Source organism: Borostomias antarcticus (assembly GCF_949987555.1).
Source record: "Borostomias antarcticus genome assembly, chromosome: 12".
Classification (NCBI taxonomy): domain Eukaryota; kingdom Metazoa; phylum Chordata; class Actinopteri; order Stomiiformes; family Stomiidae; genus Borostomias; species Borostomias antarcticus.
Window position 1 is genome coordinate 24,746,419 of NC_140245.1, and position 20,220 is coordinate 24,766,638.

General features: G+C 47.0%; 2 protein-coding genes across 2 annotated transcripts; both read right to left on the reverse strand.

Annotated features, from left to right (window-relative positions):
- Positions 1 to 953: 953 nt before the first annotated feature.
- On the reverse strand, positions 954 to 11,004 carry LOC311316080 (long-chain specific acyl-CoA dehydrogenase, mitochondrial-like). The gene is made up of 11 exons (XM_084446830.1): positions 10,765 to 11,004; positions 9,916 to 10,092; positions 9,574 to 9,711; positions 8,921 to 9,085; positions 7,622 to 7,688; positions 6,675 to 6,839; positions 5,358 to 5,459; positions 3,715 to 3,828; positions 2,094 to 2,221; positions 1,887 to 1,973; positions 954 to 1,650 (listed from the first exon to the last, which is right to left on the reverse strand). The coding sequence occupies exons 1-11, from the start codon at positions 10,851 to 10,853 to the stop codon at positions 1,557 to 1,559; spliced, it is 1,326 nt and encodes a 441-aa protein (XP_084302956.1). The 5' UTR covers positions 10,854 to 11,004; the 3' UTR covers positions 954 to 1,556.
- A 1,173-nt stretch (positions 11,005 to 12,177) lies between these two features.
- LOC311315842 (myosin light chain 3, skeletal muscle isoform-like) lies at positions 12,178 to 17,568 on the reverse strand (the record flags this gene model as incomplete). Its single annotated transcript, XM_084446539.1, has 6 exons — positions 12,178 to 12,206; positions 12,441 to 12,518; positions 12,644 to 12,814; positions 13,140 to 13,283; positions 14,665 to 14,692; positions 17,476 to 17,568. 6 exons carry the CDS (start codon positions 17,566 to 17,568, stop codon positions 12,178 to 12,180), a joined length of 543 nt encoding a protein of 180 aa, XP_084302665.1.
- Positions 17,569 to 20,220: the final 2,652 nt, after the last annotated feature.

Genomic DNA, 20,220 nt, shown 5'->3' on the forward strand with positions numbered 1-20,220 from the left:
AGGAATTTGCTTTTGGTCGTGGTGCATAACATGGAGACAACATTGGACAGGGTGCAGGACGAGACAGGACAGTGCAAAGACAGGACAGTGCAAAGACAGGACAGTGCAAAGAGCAAGTACAAGATGCTAGTACATTAAGGGATAAGCTAAGAAAAATAACAATATACAAAAAGTAGTGCGGTCAGTGCATATACAGTGAGAATGCAGTGTTATGTGTATGTGAGTGTGTGTGTATATGGTGTGTGTGGTGTGATGTGCGTGTGCAGTGTGTACCATGTCCAGTGCATTCAGTGGAGGCGGGTCTGTGTGTGTGTGTGTGTGTGTGTGGGGGGGGGGGCGCAAGCCAATGGCCATAGTAATCTTGGTATCAAATGCAAGCTAACACCTGTGCGGAGGCTGCAGAAGTGTCCGAATCAAAATAGATAGTACTTCTTCTTCTTCGTTTGAGTGTAGATGTTTCACTCCCCCCCCCCCCCCAGAGCTATCCCATACCACCCGAGCCTGGGTGCCATCACAGTTTCGTCATCCAAAACCGTCAGGCCACGCACTCCATTGGGTGTCCGGTATACCGGACGGTCCTGGATGACGTGGTCTGCGGTTTGTTCCTCGGTGCCACACTCACAGTCGTAACAGCAGATAAGCTAGTTCCCCCAAAGCACAGCTGAAATCCACCAACAGGATCCTGGCGTAGGCGCCTGCGTGTTCCAGATGCTGGAGAATGAAGGGTGAAGGGTCACGTTTACCATCATCCACCGGTTTGCTCTGTAGGCGAACCGCAGGGGGTCCAGGTGTGGGTGTGTGATGGATTTGAGGTGCAGCCTATTGCATTACTCACAGTTCTGTACATAATGTCTACATTCAAACTGAACATCATATGCAGAGACAAATCCACAAAGGCTCAGAATACTTGTGATAAAGTGTCAGTACACGTTTTATTAAAATGTATTACTGAGGCAAGGTAAAGAGAAATTTGTTCAATTTATTCATCATAATTGTAATTTTACTACAGCTTATCAAAGTTTATTCAAATGTATGAGTTCATCAGTATTAAATGTCTGAATTCATCAGTGAATAAAGGCACATTGACCCCACAAAGCATGGCTGACCTAGCATGGCAAAACCTCTTCTATATGACTATATACAACTATATATACAGTACCCAACACACATGGAGACATTTACATACCATCAATAGAAAAAAAAAATTCAAGGGCTTTTGTTCGTTTTTCTGTATGCGGTTTGAGCGATGGCAACAGTATAAATCATATCCAATGTTGTGCGTTTGCAGATGATATGAGAAATAATTGTACATCTAGAACGTACAGTAATTAGGACGGTCTTCATCAAGAAATATCAACAATGAGACTGAAGAAAGGCAATCACATCTATACAGTGCATCAGTGCAAGACTGTCTTCTGTAGACATTAGGATGGACAATCAATGCCCTCTATAGACACTGTTGTGGCTGGTTGAAGAAGGTACGCAGGTGAGGCCCCTCGGGCCCCCACGCGGGCCCCCACCCAGGCCCCCACCCAGGCACTGGGGCCCCTCTCCTCTCATTTCTGTCTGATGATGTGGCGTGCGATCAGCTCTTTCATGATCTCATTGGTGCCGCCGTAGATGGGCTGGACACGGGAATCTACGAAAGCCCTGGAGGGGTGAGGGGGTAGAGAGAGGAGGTAGGAGGGAGAGAAAGAGAGAGCGAGGGAGAGAGGAGAGAGAGAGAGAGAGAGAGGGAGAGAGAGGGAGAGAGAGAGAGAGAGGGAGAGGGAGAGAGGTCTCATGTGAGCCCACATTGCATGGTTTCAGACACGCTACACTAAACACCCACACCCCCACACACCCACACACCACCGAGACTGCGACCGGGACGGGCTGTGACTCACCTGGCGATGGGGTACTCCCACATGTAGCCCCACCCCCCGAAGAGCTGAACACACTGGGTGGCCACCCTGTTCTGGAGGTCCGACGCCCTGGGGGACAGCCGGGGGGTTAGAGGGACGGGCTGGAGGAAGTCTGGCGCAGATACTAACTAACAGGGAAAGCGGGCGAAGGAAGGGACCAGCAGTGTGTGTGTGTGTGTGTGGTCTCACCAGTACTTGGCCATGGAGGCCATGTTGGAGTCCAGGCGTTTCTCGGCGTGAAGCTGAAGGCAGTTGTCCACGAAGGCCCGGCCCACGCAGATATCCGTCTTCAGCTCTGCCAGCTTGTGCTGCACCGTCTGGTTCAGTTCACCAGGGAGGAGGAGCGCAGATCAAATCAAATCAAACTTTATTTGTACAGCGCTTTTCATACACAGAGGCAACACAATGCGCTTCACAGAGAGCAATGGGAGGGTGGGCATAGGTCCCACCCCTAGTCCCCTAGTGCAGACCTTCTACTCGCTTCTCTCAAAACATACGAGTAGGGCTGGGTATCGAGTCGAATTTCAAGAATCGATTCGATTCCGATTCACAAGGTTCAGAATCGATTGTCACGATTCGATTCGATTCAATATCGATTCGGTTAGTGTTACTAAAACCTGTTTTTTTTTTTTAGCTGTAACCTTAATTACATGACTGTAACACATCAATATCAACATATCAATCAATATCAACATCAACATTCATTAAATAAAAGATCGATTTTGGGATTCATGAATCGATTCTGAATCATTTGATTCAGAATCGATTTTTTAAACCCAGCCCTACATACGAGGGCTCCTTAAGACAGCGGTAAGCTAACCTGACGTGACCTGATGGTTCGTTACACAGAAACTGGAAAACGGGCAGGCACTTTCAAAAAATGCTTGGCAGGTGACTGGATGAACAGTCTGTCTATCATCGTCTATCACCGGCTAACTGTCAACCAACCGTCACACCTAAACCACGTACTTGGCAAATGATTGGATGAACCGACTGTCTATCACGGGCGAGCTTCGACCAATCAGCGCACCTGAACCACACCTGCAGCTGTAGCTCCTCGTAGGACGCTGATTGGCCCGAGACAATTTTAGAGCTACAGGCTAGTGAGTAAGAGTACAGTGTGTAGTGTGTAGTGAGTAGTGTGTAGTGTGGGACCTGCAGGTTGGCGATGGTCTAGTGAGTGAGTAGTGTGTAGTGAGTAGTGAGTAGTGTGTAGTGTGTAGTGAGTAGTGTGTAGTGAGTAGTGAGTAGTGTGTAGTGAGTAGTGAGTAGTGAGTAGTGTGTAGTGTGTAGTGTGTAGTGTGTAGTGAGTAGTGTGGGACCTGCAGGTTGGCGATGGTCTAGTGAGTGAGTAGTGTGTAGTGAGTAGTGAGTAGTGTGTAGTGAGTAGTGTGTAGTGAGTAGTGAGTAGTGTGTAGTGAGTAGTGTGTAGTGTGTAGTGTGTAGTGAGTAGTGTGTAGTGTGTAGTGAGTAGTGTGTAGTGAGTAGTGAGTAGTGTGTAGTGAGTAGTGTGTAGTGAGTAGTGAGTAGTGAGTAGTGAGTAGTGTGTAGTGAGTAGTGTGTAGTGTGTAGTGTGTAGTGAGTAGTGTGTAGTGTGTAGTGTGTAGTGAGTAGTGTGTAGTGAGTAGTGTGTAGTGTGTAGTGTGTAGTGTGGGACCTGCAGGTTGGCGATGGTCTAGTGAGTGTGTAGTGTGTAGTGAGTAGTGAGTAGTGAGTAGTGAGTAGTGTGTAGTGTGTAGTGTGTAGTGAGTAGTGTGTAGTGTGTAGTGTGTAGTGAGTAGTGTGTAGTGTGTAGTGTGTAGTGTGGGACCTGCAGGTTGGCGATGGTCTTTCCGAAAGCCTTCCTCTGCAGCACGTAGCTCCTGGTCTCCTCGAACATGAACTCACAGCTGGATATGGCCATGTCCGCGATCATCAGACGCTCCTGGGAGGACCAGCACCAAGCAGGGGATGAGAGAGAGACAAGAGAAGCAGGGGATGAGAGAGAGACAAGAGAGAAGCAGGGGATGATAGAGAGAGAGAAGAGAGAAGCAGGGGATGATAGAGAGAGAGAGAAGAGAAGCAGGGGATGATAGAGAGAGAGGAGAGAAGCAGGGGATGATAGAGAAAGAGAAGCAGGGGATGATAGAGAGAGAGAAGAGAAGCAGGGGATGATAGAGAGAGAGGAGAGAAGCAGGGGATGATAGAGAGAGAGAAGAGAAGCAGGGGATGATAGAGAGAAAGCAGAGAAGCAAGGGATGATAGAGAGAGAAGAGAAGCAGGGGATGATAGAGAGAGAGAAGAGAAGCAGGGGATGATAGAGAGAGAGAAGAAAAGCAGGGGATGATAGAGAGAGAGAAGAGAAGCAGGGGATGATAGAGAGAGAGACAAGAGAAGCAGGGGATGATAGAGAGAGAGAAGAGAAGCAGGGGATGATAGAGAGAGAGGAGAAAAGCAGGGGATGAGAGAGACAAGAGAAGCAGGGGATGATAGAGAGAGAGAAGAGAAGCAGGGGATGATAGAGAGAGAAGATAAGCAGGGGATGATAGAGAGAAGAGAAGCAGGGGATGATAGAGAGAGAGAAGAGAAGCAGGGGATGATAGAGAGAGAGAAGAGAAGCAGGGGATGATAGAGAGAGAGGAGAGAAGCAGGGGATGATAGAGAGAGAGAAGAGAAGCAGGGGATGATAGAGAGAGAGAAGAGAAGCAGGGGATGATAGAGAGAGAGGAGAGAAGCAGGGGATGATAGAGAGAGAGAAGAGAAGGTTTAGGGTCAAGTACATAATAGCAAGCATCTGAAAGTACACATTAGTTTCAATCCAAATTCGAAAAATTGTTATTTACGTTTTTGTAACATTTCTGGTAATGGGGTGGAATTGAGCGTGGTTGTGATTGGATATTATTACGCAATTGTATCCTCAACCCAATAATAAATATGAACTAAATCAGTCAGTCAGTTGTCTCACTCCAACAGGTGCAATTGCAAGTAGAAAACCTCTCTGCTCCCGCTAGCTGTGGGTTTTGCAAAAACGTGTCTAAGATCTCTCCTAAACCTCCGCCTCTCTCTGAAGCTCCGAACCCGGAGATCGATCATGTAAACCAGAGCTATACGTTATATGTTGCTTGTTAAGCTCGCCTCACCTGTACTTAAAGAAATCTAACATTGTTAGCTAGCTAGCGCCAACATTCAGACCCAGTGATTTGTAGTTTTTACTACCTAGCTAACGTTAGCGCAATGTTACCGAGTATCGAATGTCACAGAGATGTCAATCAAATTCAGTTGAGGAGGATACCTAGATTGCCCCCCTCCCCCATATAGTCTTTGTAACCTTTTTCGTGCTACACAATTTGTATTTTTTTTGAGTATTAAATGTGGCGTTTGTATTTGAGGTAGCGTTCCCGTTTCGTGGTTTGGGAGCATTTGATTCGGCGGTGTGTCCCGCCCACGGCGGCGTGGGCAGCGGCCTGCTCCTACCTGCGGCAGCTCGTTCATCAGGTAGTAGAAGCCCTTGTTGACCTGTCCCAGGAGGGCGTCGGCTGGGAGGCGCACGTCCTCAAAGAACAGCTCCGCCGTGTCCTAGAGAGGTGGGAGGGGGGTACTGTGAGTGGAAGAGCGCTCAGAGAGATATAATTTGAACTGTGATGGTCCAGTTCAGACCCCACCCCTAGCTCCACACCCTGTTCCCTCAACTCCACCCCTAGCTCCACACCCTGTCAGCTCCAGCCCTAGCTGGCTTACATACTGCAAAATACGACCGGATGTAGTAGAACACCCTGGTATTTTTGCCATACTGTATGTGGCGTACTACATCAATTTTTCGGCATACAATATAGTACGGAACTATCCTCTCAGCCTGTGTGTGTGTGTCACGCTCTTTCCTGTCCCCCGGTCGTCTGTGTTTGCGTTTCCTGTTCTAGTTGATTCATCTTGCGTCTGTTCCGTTAACCCTTCGCTCCCTGCCCCTGTGTGTCTTGTGTGATTGTCCGCACCTGTCCCTCGTTGTGACCGGTCTCTCACCCGCGCCCCCGTCCCTCGTTAGGCCCCTCCCCTTTGATCCCTTGTCCGGTCATAGTTTGATGTTCTTTTCGTTCTCTGTGCTCCTGCTCCTCGAGAGTTAATGTGATTCAAGTCGCTGAGCTTTCTCAGCCTGCCTCCATCGTCCTGCGTCTGTCTCTGACCTCTCACCTCTCCTGCGCTACGCCACCGCCATTTCAACCCCATATTTGAAAAGGTGACTGTCGGCGAGATGAAAGAATCAAATGAGATCTGGGTGAAATACCATTTATACATACTAAATAACTAGGGTGCACATAATTTAGCCTACCCCCTACAATGACTCCAACGATAGAACAGTCCCAAAAGTACAAAATCAAACATACTTAATAAACAAACAAATAGTTTCAAGCATTTGATCTGTGTATGTATAGAGGGTTTTCACGGCCGGCCATGTTGGAGGTTTAAGCTTGGGTTTAGCAGGTGTAAGCTCAGGTTTAGGCTAACGACTAGATAGATAGGTAGATAGATAGACCAATAGACAGGTAGATAGACCTATCTATCTAACTAGCCATCTACATTCAGTAGCTTCAACCTCCAACATGGCCGACTGATGACGGGCTGTGAAAACCCTCTATTTGACCCACGATACCCAGCTAACAAGCGGATCTGGGCCATATACAGGCCAGATCTGGCCCTTGTGGCTTAGTTCCGGCCCATATATGGCCCAGAATCATTACACATCCGCTTGCTATCTGGATAAGGTCTTCAAAGCTCCCGAGCCCCTCCTCTGCTCACCTGGGCCTTCAGGCCGATCTTCTCCAGTTTGCGTCCCTTCTGGAAACCCTTCATGCCCTCCTCCACCAGGAACAGGCTGATCCCGTGGGCCGCCGTGCGCGCCTCGCGGTTCGTCACGGTGACCACGATCACCACGTCGCACATCCAGCCGTTGGTGATGAACACCTGGGGGGGGGGGGTGACGGAGAGGGCCGGCCGGGTTAGGTTTGACCTCTGCGTGACCTCGCTTCCGGTGACGTTCGCCCGTGTCATCGAAGCGATAACCATTGAGAGGGTGTGGTCAATAAACCGCGGATTTGCCGCGGTCATTTATGGGATAAATACCGACTATTTCAGTGTCTTAATATCGATTGTACTGGGCTCCGCCAAGAAAGGTCATCACAAATCACATTGCTATGGAGTTTCAAAGCGACGAACAATGAGCCCTAGCAACCAAAACTAAAACTTATCGTCACACAAAAGTGGTGACGATAAACCAGAGTGGTCGGCTACAGGACGGATAGAACTCAAAATTGACATTGAATGTCCATTTTTCTTGAGGAGAAACCGTAATGTAACCAACAGACCGTCACGCAATGGAACTACCGTTCTGACAGGCAGTAATAATTGGAGGAGTAATATTTCACATAGAACGGTAAATGGTAAATGGACTGCACTTATATAGCGCTTTTCCACCTTAGCGGCACTCAAAGCGCTTTACAATGGCCTCTCAATCACCCATTCACACACACATTCACACACTAATGGCGGTAGCTGCCATGCAAGGTGCTAACCTGCTAATTGGGAGCAATTTGGGGTTAGGTGTCTTGCTCAAGGACACTTCGACATGTGGACAGTCGATAAAGAGCCTTTGCCCGTGGTATATCGTGAATATACAACGGCTCTCAATCAGATCGCGAGGTCGGAACTACCCGTTGTATAATACAGCGTTGCCGATCTGAACGCACCTTGTTGCCGTTGAGGATCCAGTCACTTCCGTCCTGCCTGGCGTAGGTCCTGACCCCCTGGAGGTCGCTGGGACGAGGGGAGGAGAGAGGGAACACGACTACTGACAGTAGGAAACATGGGTGTGATCAGGAGATGCATCGTCTTAAAACCGGAGGAGCACACGAGCAGCGCCGCTGACGCCAAATTAACTCGCTGACCGATACGTTTGTTGCACCGGGCCAGGAGCCGGTTGCACCAACGCCTGGTCTGAAGCCAAGTCGGTCGTAGCTTTCTGGGCGTAACTTGAAGACCGTTGCACCGGCTGGTCGTAACCACTGTTCTCACCGAGACCGGGCGTGAATTCTACGCCTACCTGAGAGCAGCCATAAAATCTTTTAGAATGTTTCTAGTCGGCGGCTAATGTTGATGTAAATAGTCCATCAACATCAACAGCGTCTGATCTGTCTCAACAGGCTTGGCAGAAGATTGGATGTCTAAATGTCAGAACTAAAAGAGGCTACAATTGAATAGGAGAGAACTGGCTCTACGAGAACCTTGTGAATCCTGCTACAGTGCCAGCTGATGTGGCGGCCGTCTGGGAGACTTGTTAAGACCTGCGTACGGCGTATTTTGATGAGCTGTGCTTAAATCGTATCATTAATAGTGCCAACAACTGCAGGCTTTGAACAGGCGACATGTTTGTCTTGGCTACATGTAACCTACGTTTTCATTTCTCATTTATGTAGGCTATTACGGTACCAGTCACGCAAGTAACAGCATAACTTTAGGATATTGTGTAACTGGGAATCTGCGCCCCTTCGTGGTCTATCATAGCCTACTTTCACTAAAAGTTTCCTTGCTGGAGATGATCATGACACGTCTAGTTAAAATAACATCCCCTTCTGCAATAGAATGTACTTGCGCACAGCGATGCAAACAATATAGCTTAGCAACGGACACTATTGAGCGTTTTCACATGGACATGCAGTTCTAAGACTGGTCGTAGTTGTGCCTAGGCGTCACTTTGGTTGGTGCAACAGGCTTACGTCCGTTCTAAAAAAAATGGGTCTTAGCTACAACCTGTTTAGCAGTTAGGACCGTCGTAAGTTAAGGCCAACCGGCTCTAGGACTTTTTCCAGACCGTGAACAAGAAAAACTCCCAGGATGTCGATACAGGCTGGGGCCCGAGGCCTGGGGCCTTCCCTGGCTGGACAACCTCTGAGGGCCCCTGCCTGAGGGAGGCCTCACCTGGCTGGACAACCTCTGAGGGCCCCTGCCTGGGGGGGAGGCTGGCCGGGGGGTGGGGGGGGGGGTCTCACCTGCCGGCGCCGGGCTCCGTCATGGCGATGGCCCCGATGCTTTTCCCAGCAGCCATCGGGGGGATAAAGCGCTCTATCTGGGCCTGGGTGCCGTAGTTGCTGATGTAGGGCATGACGATCTCAGAGTGCAGGGCGAAGCCGGGGCCCGAACAGTTTGAGTACATCCTGCAACACAGAGAAAGAGGATAGGAAGGTGATGAGGCTGTGTGTGTGTGTGTGCGTGTGTGTGCGTGCGTGTGTGTGTGTGTGCGTGTGTGTGTTGCCTCTGTCTGCTTTGGCAGGACACCACAAAGCAAAGAGGGTTTGTCCTTGACCGAATGACAGGATCATTTCCACCAGGGGCCTTCAGTGTTGCTGGGTAATTGGTCAACATCAAATCATCTGGATTATATCATTTTTGCAACCTTGGATTAAAGCCACTGACCCTGGTTGGCGCAACTAGCAGGCCGACAGTGGCGGTACCGTACAACAACAAAAGACTTCTTTAAATGATAACAACGCTAGATCTCAAAGCCATATTCGTGAACAGAGCTAGCTAGCTAGGGCTGCTTGGCAGAGGGACTGACAGACGATAGCTTCAAGGCTGGCACCGGATTGGGTCGGGCGAACGCAGATTGGCGGTCGACAGGTTAGCGCCGGTGTCGGCCACTCACTGCTCCTCCCACACCACGGCGGCGGACAGCAGGTCTCCTCCGATCCCGCCGTGCTCCTCCGGAGTGTACACTCCCAGCATGCCCTGCTCCCCGGCCTTCTCCCACAATTCCCTGCTCACCTGGCCTGCTTTCTCCCACCTGTCCGGGGTGGAGGGCGGAGGGAGAGAAAGAAGGAATCAGGACTGACTGACTTCGGTCCAAACAAAACATCAGCTCAGCATTTCAAATCAAGTTAACCATGTGGTATAGCTAAAGTCCACGGGAGGGAGAAATCATTGGTGTTTTATGGGTAAAACCCGCGTCAACGTAATATTTTTTATCTCCAGACGGTAGCCTACGCACTCGCTGTGGTGAGGCACCACCTCCTCTTGGAAGAAACGCCTGACACTTTGTCTGAAGAGGTCGTGGTCCTCGGTGAAGATTCTGCGAGTGCCGATGTCCATCAGAGACTTGGCACTGGACGTCTCCGGACGAGGGGGCGGGGCATGTTCACCGGACTGCGTCTGGGTGTGCAGCATTCTGGGAAAAAGAGGCACGAAGACACATTGGGGTTTATGGGTAGGCCTGTTTTTAGCCAGGGGGTATCACTATCCGCATAGACCGGATACCAGTCAACTAGGGGCGTGGCCTTCAGTACTGACACCAAAGCAAAACCAAACGTTTTCGTTCGAGTAATAACACAATCAAATGAGTAAGTTATTAACTAAGAAGCATAAGAGAGGACTGTCTGTTTTTGGAAGGGCGTTGTGACTGTGGGTCATTCCGGGAGTGTGTCAAAGGTCTCTGTGTCCCAGGTCCAGTCGGGACATATAACAGTTAGATAGCCGACAACATTTGTAAGAACATTATTTACAGTATTACTATACGCACCGACAAACAAGGTCAAATTCAAGTTTAACAGCGATGCATAGTTGTGTTGAACAATTGTTAATTAGTTGTTAATTAACTAATTAACAATTAATTAGCTCGCTCGCTAGCATAGCTGTAAATAACACTCGCACATTAATGCATCATAACACGCACATTAATGCATCATAACACGCACATTAATGCATCATAACACGCACATGAATGCATCATAACACGCACATTAATGCATCATAACACGCACATTAATGCATTAATGCATCATAACACGCACATTAATGCATTAATAATCATAACACGCACATTAATAATCATAACACGCACCTGGTCTTGACTGTAGAAAGTGCTCGTCCACCGCGTGATACATGTTTTAACCCAGTGAGACACGTTTTAACAGCTTTCTGAACAAACATGATCCCTTCTGCTTTCAAACGTCCGAAAATGTGCCTTTTTCACGTTCGTTTTGTATTGTTATTTAACTGTATTAAACATTTGAAGTCTTTTAATCAATATAAATGACAATTCTTATCCAGCAGTCCAGCAAGTGTCCGAATGTGGCTTGTAAACACGTCTTCTTCTTTCCTCTTCCCCAGTAAGGAAGAAGGAAGTTACGCAGTGCAGGGTGTTGAGCGCTACTGCCATCTAGTGGACTCCTGTAGAACATCACGCAGTTACCTCTGCCAGTCTGTTGCTTTACTCCAGCAGGGTGTTACTATGCTCTGCTTCTTCTTCTTCTCTGCTGATCTCAGGCAGAATCATGAAACTCATGACTGGACTAAATTATTACGACATATGACACGTACTCTCATCTGTTTCAACCTATTTAAAGATGTTATGGAGTGGAGCCATACATAGGCAACGCTGAAGTCATGATACACACGGTCAGTGTTACATTTTCAGAACATAATTCACAACACTGATCTGTCGGTATTTAATTTCTCAGATGGATGGATTTCAGAATCACTTTACCTAATGTGGTATTGGCAACATCTTTTACTTTTGACATGAACTCACCTTGACATGCAGCAGATTGTTGATGTGGTTTTAAGACTGCACGTACATATAGTGAAATTAAAATTCAACAGTAATTTAAAATACAACAGTGTAGAATGTGAACATTAACTGTGTTCATGAAATGACTGTATGATTATCTTCTATGATTGAATAAATAATGTGGCATCGCTTCATAATGTGTTTAATAATACTATAGGCTTTAAATCCTATTTTAAACCTGCAAATCAAAGACGAAGAATCAAACCAGGTGGGATGTACTTTTGGAAAAGTTTATTCTGAAATGACAGAGTGAAAATAAATAAAATGTCCGGGAAGGGGGGAGGTTTTTTGGCGGCCAATCCACAATTGTTTCCAGCGAGCCTTTGGCATTGCTGGAGGCAGTGATGTCATGACCGACTGCGGTGGTAAGGCGGGTCAGAGGGATCAACCCCCACTTGATGAGTGGTCACCCCTCTTCCCTCGTCACCGCCCCCTTGTGGAGGAGACACGCCCCCAGGTAGGAGCGGCCAGGAGGAGGTGGGGTGGGTGGGGGTTACAAAGTGAGAAGGAGGAGATGAAAAGTGATGGACGAAAAGAAAAAAAAGAAAAAACTTGAACGGGTTTGAACTTTGACATCCCATAGTCCTTTTCTTTCCTGGGTTGGTCTTACAAACAGTGTGGATGTCCTGACACCACGCGGTCCACAGCTGAAGCTGATCCTCAGCACTCCTACGGCGCGGCTTCTTACACAGACAGGATGTGCTTGACGAAAGCTGGAATTAGGACACAGAGAGGAAACATAAGACACAGACAGGCACCGGGCCAACTCGATCATCATCTACATTTCCAAATCGATTAATCTGGTCTGGAATTATTTACAGGATAAATATCATGTAGAGATGACCTGTATCGTAAAACATCGCTGACCGTAGCATATCGGTACATTTACACACTGACGTTATCGGGCGTGTGTGGTGAGTGAAATCAAAGGGTTTCTCCGGACTCACCCTCGTAGTGGATGCTGCCGTTCTCATCCTCCTGGCCGGTCATGAGGGCATCAATCTCAGCCTCGGACATCTTCTCTCCTGGGAGAGGGAACACGAGGAGTCGGTGAGGAACGCTACCCCCCCGTATAAAAATACGCACGCACACATTTTGTGCATACTGGGTGCGGTAGCTCCAACATGTCTATATTAGGCTCTGGACTCACCCAGTGTGGACAGGACGATGCGCAGCTCAGCGCCCATCACTGTGCCGTTGCCCTCCTTGTCGAAGACGCGCAGACCCTCAACGTAGTCATCGAGGGTACCCTTCGCCATGCCGTCCACTTTCTGCAGCATGGGCAGGAAAGCGTCGAAGGCAACCCTCTTGTTCGCCATGTCTAGCCAAACGGGAGAGAGGAAGGACGCCGACGTCACACTCACGACGAATCCAATAACTACGACAGTGATCGATTCACAGAGCTGAGAGGTTCGCATATCGGTGGTATGATCTTCACATCAACATAACATGTTTGCTCGTAACGCAGTAGGTTTTTTTTTTTGTTTCAGTTCCCGTCTGATCTATTCCCGGCGCTCGCATCACAGAGAGGAAGACTCGGATTGTACCGGGTTGTACTCTACACGCAGTTAAGCCAATTCACAACGTCTGAACACGTTCATGCGTTCCCGTGATGCTAGTGTGGTGTGGTGTTTTGGGGCTCTCACCGTCAGCACTTGGGTTACCCAGAATCGCGGCCACATCCTTGTTGGTGGGATTCTGGCCCAGGGCGCGCATGATGTCAGCCACCTGGTCCAGGGCCACCTGGTTATCACCGACTCTATCAAAGAGACCGAAAGCCTCTTTGAAGTCTGGAGAGAGAGAGAGAGAGAGAGAGAGAGAGAGAGAGTATGAGTGAGATGGTTGACAGAATCCATTGAAAGATGTAGACATAACGTACACAGATACTGGACAAAGTGTGTTACACAAAATGTGTTACATTACAGTGAATGAAAGGCTTTGAGAGCCGGGACATTCTTGGAAATTCTGGACTCAAATAGACCGGAATAAGATGGGTTCTTTTTTCTAAATTTTTTTTTTTTTTTACACCAAAGGAGCTCAGTCTAAAACCAGGTGTTGTGAATGGACAGGTATCCCACTGTTCTTCTTCTCTCACTGTCCTCTGCTAATTACCTCCGACAGCTGGACAGCTGTACACACAGACTGACCCCCGGGTTGGTAGCCAGGCGGGAAAGAACAAGCATTAGCTATTTCTATGGCCCCCACCAGGAACCCCCAACTGAAATTGATCTGTTGACGGATTAATTCTCTTATGTGATTTCCGAAACGGCAGCTAACCCCCCCTCCGCCCCGGTTTGGACGGCATTCGGCGCGACGCCGGAGCAATTGATACGCCCTAAGAAAGTACGCCACACCATGTAGGGTGAGGGCCCAGTCCGCCCGGGTTCGAGTTACGTTAAACATAAGAATGCTGACAGCGACGTAATCGACACCTCTGCAACAGCTTGCCTCACATTCCAACAGCACCCAACTACAACCAAGAGCTCCAGGGTATATGCAGGAGTGGGCTTTTAATACATTTAATAAATTGAATAAAATAACGGTGACGACTTGTGATTTTTCGCTGAAAGATTTCAGTTTACAATTCTCTGACCATAAAAGACCTGCTCAATAAAATTTGATGCTGGAATGTTCTCTACATTTCTAAAGGGCATGGATCTCACGAGAACAATACATAATCAAAGATATACGCCCATTTTCTCCGTAGAATTCTTGGAGGTTTCAGCAGGTATTTAACACACGCGATGCTTTACTAGCATGCCACCAAATGTTTAGGGACAACTCCAAGACCACCTCGCTAACGCTCAGGAGGACATCTTTGAGACAAATCTGTCTTTCCTCAGGGCACACAGGGGTAGGGGGGGGGGGGGGGTTAAAGGTCACGTTCCTGCGTAAGGCGATGCCACCGGCCCTGCCATCTTAAATTTGGGACTAGAGATTAACACCTTCAAGACAAGGCAGCCCCTGCTCAGAATAGATCTCCCACGACAGCTGAACAAGCCGGGGGTGCATTCTGGACATGTGGTGGCTTCAAACCGGACCTGATTCAAGTCATCTTTCGAAACGTGTGTGCACAGGAGTGTAATGGTTGAGTTTGAGAATGGGAGAGAGGTAAAAAAAAAGGACCAGGATGAGAGGTCTTCTCTCTCCACTGACCTGGCCATCACTTACCCTCAATCTGGTCTGCTGAGAACTCGGCCTGTCAAACGCAACAACACAACAAAACATGAATTTCACCTCTGCCCATAACACACAGACATGCACAACCTACGACACAACACATGCCAGTAGATAGTGGACTATTACGCTAGGCTATTTATGTGCTATGCCAAATCCTCAACCGGAATCCTTAGTTTGGCAGAGAAGGTTACACATTCTCCATAACGCATTGCTCTTGTATGAGAAAGTACATAAACACAACACATTTAAATGTAGGCCTACGGGTAGCAAAGTTTTAAAGACAGAAATGCAGGATATATTCCAAGGTTTCATTCCAAACTCAATCTAACAACCCATTCTTGGTTTCTTCAAAGGAATTCATATGCCACAAAGTGGATGCCAGTGGCTTTTTGTCATATACGCAAGTGAAAAATGTCTTCATATCCTCTCTTTATGTCGATCACAATGATACAATTGACGTTGTGCAGCAACGTATCCAAACCAATAACGCCACAGAAGAACAGATTGGTACAATAAATCACAAAATAACTTCAGTGGTACAGCCGCACCCCAAAAGTCCAAAGTACACACCATTTTGGAGAGTAGGAGGTGGAGGAACGGAGAGAGAGGAGAACAGAAGCTGGAGTCCCAAGAGAGAGTGGTCCTGAGCCATTCTCAAAGCCCCTCTTATTTATGCCGTGGGTGTGATGTCACGGGGCGGATCAGATGATGCTTTGGAAGTGCTTTAACTTTCTTAGGGCAAACGGAAAAGAGAGCTGTCTGTGGTCCCTCTTGGAGTGGGCGTAGGCCTTTAGAAGGGGACAGGGCTATTTTTAGTCGGCTGTGACTGTTTCAAGACTCCTTGACTTTGGTCAGCGTTTAAAATCCGATATTTATGTCGGTGGGAAGTGGCAGTCTTTGATGTTCCACGTTAAAGTAGTTGAGAGGAACGGGCCAGTAAAATGTGGTGGGTTTGAGTCAAGTGATGAGATCAGCTACCCACTACCCCGCTAGTCAGCCAGCCTACAACTCCAGAGAGGTGCTCGTTTTCAAGTTGATATATTTTTAAACAGAGAGCGCTCCTCCTCTTATGGCTAGGCTATAGGCTGAGAGAGGAGAGGAGTAGATAAAATCCACACAAAAACTAGGATACCAGGGATCTTGCATGAAATTTGCAACATCAATAATAGTTGGACAGGTTTAGGCCTACATGTTGGGGGGAGAGAGTAACACTTGCTCACCTTGCAGCGCAGTGAATGGCGCATCTAACCCTTTCGAGTTAAAAATCAGTTTGGCGGATGAAATGTAACGTATTAAACCTACAAATAAAAAGACAAAAAAACGCCTACGTTGCTATTTTGCAGGCAGCTGACTAGTCTCGCGAGAGAACATTCAGAATAGCGCGCGAACAAGTGCTGTAATGAACACGTCGACACGTGCTAGATATTTCTCAACGTCAATCAAATCAAGCTGTATTTATATAGCACATTTTATTAATTATTTTTAATAATAAAATAATAATTAATTATTAACTTTTTTTTATGGGGAAGCAGAAAAGTAGGCCTAATTCTTCCATGACTTCTCTCAACCAGACGATCGAGCAAGTATGTAGTATTATAAGCATGTATGCTATAGTATAAATACTACATTATAAGAAATAACACATCATACCAAACAAATAAATAAAAAGCCTCCAAACATTTTACCTGAATGGTAGGCGACTAACCTATACAGCCATATCAACACAATACAGCTAGCGCACATAAAATATTATAAAACACACTAAACATTTACCAGCAGGCTACTGGAAATGTTCAATTAACTAGAGGCCTATATACTTACCTGCCTAGTAAACGAGACTAAACTAACAAGCATGCACGCGCCTATTGTTTCACATCAAACGCGCACTGGAGCTATCCATGGTGCTGATTGGCTACTGCTGTGATCCCATGGTGCTGATTGGCTACTCCTGTGATCCGAGCCTCGACGTCAACCTTTGATGTCGGGGAGGAAGTGAAACGCTTATCCGTAGGCTACCTATTCGTCTCTGATATTAAAAACCTTTGAGAAGAAGATCACCGCACTCACGACTATAAAGTGCAAAGGTGCCAGAAAACCGACTAACAGTAGGACTAATAGGAAACGGTGCTGCACACTTAGATCCACGTCAATTTCTTTAATCTAAATCCAAGCTTTTAGTCACAAGAGCTTCATCGGGACAAAGCTAGTCTGTATTAAAAACCTGAACGCCACCATTGAACTTGATTCAGTGGAGAGCTGGATACTGTGTCACCAGAGCGACAATCAGCCCTTGAGTCCTTAAATATTTCTATAAGCTACAAGCAACTTGTAGCAACAATCATAGTTGTCTTTTTTTTGCCTATCCCAACTCCACAACACACAGAACGGGGATCAGACATGTGGATGACACATGGGGCCTTGCATCGATACAGTACCAATTTAATGTGTGTGTACAGTACAATCATGTATTTTTTTTATTTAAAGTCATGTCCCAACTTGGCTACAAATCTCTCAAGGTGTACCAGCTAAATATTAGAGAGGGAGATTTATTTTAGTTTATTAGTCAGTAGTTAAAATACATGCTACTGCAAGTCATGCATCATAAACATGTCAAGGAGTAGCAAAAAAGTCAGACTTATTGCTATTTTGGTCCTTGGTCTTGGCACATAACACTAGACATTAACAGCATTACCTACATCATAAAAGCAGAATCAACAAAATACAACATTGTTAGTAGGATATATCACAAAATGTACACATCTTAGTTTACTCTTCTACGAGTCAACGTTACTGTAGGTTCACCTTGAAACTATGTGGGTTCAAGCTCTGTTTGATGTTCAAAGGAAACTCATTCCACTCCTGGAACTCCTCTGTGAGCAAATGAGCATCGTCCATCTTTGTTCTACACACAGGGGACGCGGGTTGGCTCTGCTGGATCTTCTCCTACGACTATGTTAATCCTTAACACTAGAAACATAGCTGTTATATTTGGGGGCCCTCTGACTATTTTGTGTAGCATTTTGAGCCTGAGCTAAACAGCTAGGCTTTTCAGGGTCCTAATAACATTATTTCACCTTCCATCTACTATAGTGAGAGCTCTGTGAGGACTGAGTGAGTAAGGAATGTGAGCTCCACTCAAAAATAAACTCCAAGGACAACAGTCTATTGCCAGGTGCACGGTCTAGAAAGACTTCTGTATGTGAGTAGAAACAATCCAGCACTCTCGGTACAATGCTATCTAGCTGGCCTCTTTTGTAACGTCAGTTAGCCTAAGCTGGCTAGCTATCTCTTATATTGTTAGAAGAGTTAGAGTTGGCGATCTGACAAAGTGTTGACAGAGATTATGTGGAACTGGGTTTGTTTTGTTAGGTAATTTATCATTGCAGCACTAGTTGGCCACACGATAGGATTGTCAGGAGCATTGTATGACTAGTTGGATTATTTACAGTATTAATTTTCAATTTTCTTTTAAAAATGATTTTCAATTTTCAAAGGCACAGGCAGTGGCGACAACGGACGGGTCAGCCTCACGGCGCTCCTCTCCCGAGAAGACTGACCCGGGTCCCGGGATCCCAGAGCGAATGTGTTCGTCCGTCACCTGTCCGGCGGGGAGGGCCGAAGCAGTGTGAAAGACATGCCTATGAGACCCCTCCCCTGGACAGATGAGTTCTATTTTTACCCCCCCCCTCCCCAACACTGCTGGAGGTGTTCAGTTTCTCCTCCGCTCTCTCTTACGGGAGGGTTGGGGGTGGGGTGTGTGGAGTCGGAGGTAGTGGTGGAGCGAGAGGGTGTACAAGCACCGGCTTCAAGAGCTTCTGGGACATTCCACCCCCCCCCCCAAAGACCCCTTCCTTCCAGAAGGAGCGGCCCGGCCAAGTCAGCCACACATCGTAAAGGGGGGGGAGCAGGGCTTAAAAAAGAGCGGAGAGGCATTGTGTGGCCCTGCTGGCCGCTACTCAGACATGTTACATGACCCTTATTTGGAGTAAACGGAGCCCAGAGAGTTCTATAGGGACGGGGACGCGGATCTTTGACTCTGGCCCCCGCGCGGGAGCTAAACCGGACCCAATTAGTGTCCCGCGAATTAGGCTGGCTTAGATGAAGCACAATAAAATCGTCAAATAAGGTCATTCAGGTTGGCCTTATATTCATATATTACACCACACACGACTAGAGAGAGTAGAGGATGGGGTCTGACTGATAAAAAAGCAGGCCTCTGTCATCAAATACTCATTTTTAACATTAAGGGCCGTGGATGTGAATAGTCACGACCCTTGTTCGGTGATGCCGACAACAGTTAAGAAATGCAAGCTTCGCAGCGTCGCTGTCCCTGTGTGGTCATCTACGGCGCAGCCATAAAGGTGACAGGTGGAAGCCGAGGAGGTTGAGGTGGCAGTTTGATTAGGAGAGGCCTAACAGCTCTGGAGCCTGCTCTCCTCTGCCCCTCGGTGGTTGTACTTTGTTACTACAACTGACAGTCACACAGACCAGAGAAATCATCCAGGAACGTTCATGACAAGGGTACTGTATGGTTACTGCCCCTTTTTGGGTGAATAACTTTTAATCAAATGGGCAGCAAGTCCCACCCTGGTCCTGCCAAGGGGGGTGTCTGCATGAATGTACTTTTGATTTACTACAATTAAATGTCACGGTGCTCTGGTCTAGAGAGAGCAGATTTGAATGATACTAGACAACTGAATAGGCCTACATTCCTCAGCAAAGATACAGTAACAGGCATAATTAGTAAAAACATGTTGTTTATTGTGAAGCCAATGGCAAGACCAAGCCTACAACAAACATAACTTGTGTCAGTTTCAATGCATCTCTTAGACAGTAGCTTAAGTTTGTAACCATTATTTACAAACCAATGTTTCTATTGCAGCACAATCTGCTTAATGCTGTATGAAATATTAATTTCAGTTACCAAATACACTATTAATTTCAGTTACCAAATACACAACAAATGAACATAATGTAGCAGTGGAAAGCAATGTGATAATCAAGTTTGGCAAACAGTGGGTTCACATCACATTTTTCACACAGCCTACTCCTTGAAAACGTACATAACCGTTTGAATAAAATAAGTATTGAATTAATATACACATGTACAAGAAATGCTGCTAAGAAGTGCTCTCTTTTTCAATGCAGTGTGTACTTCGCCAGCTAATGAGCAAGACTCATAGGATAGATGAGACTTCATTTCCCAGAAGGAGCAGAGAAATGAACTGTGGACGTGATAGGCTGAAGCTCACGTAGGGCCCTCCCCTCTCTGAGTCGCTCCAACACAACAACACAACAGCAGTCAGCTGGTGAGACCCAAATACCAGCAAGCTTATGGGATGAAACCTGATGAAGACTGTGGGAAACCGTGCCATAATTGTGACTCACAGAGGAGACGCTGTGAGAGTGTGTGTGTGTGTGTGTGTGTGAGAAAGAGAGAGAGAGGGAGAGAGAGAGAGAGAGGGAGCGAGATAGAGGGACTGTGAGGGATTGAGAGCGAGTGACAGAAACAGAGAGAGAGAGAGAGAGAGAGAGAGAGAGAGAGAG

Excerpts from the sequence above, each read along its gene's own strand:
- LOC311316080 (XM_084446830.1), bottom strand. The coding sequence starts at position 10,853 with ATGTTTGTTCAGAAAGCTGTTAAAACGTGTCTCACTGGGTTAAAACAT. Across the intron at positions 7,689-8,920 it reads ACGGAGCCCGGCGCCGGCAG|CGACCTCCAGGGGGTCAGGA; the intron begins GTGAGACCCCCC and ends CCCTCGTCCCAG. Across the intron at positions 1,974-2,093 it reads GCCTCCATGGCCAAGTACTG|GGCGTCGGACCTCCAGAACA; the intron begins GTGAGACCACAC and ends GCTGTCCCCCAG.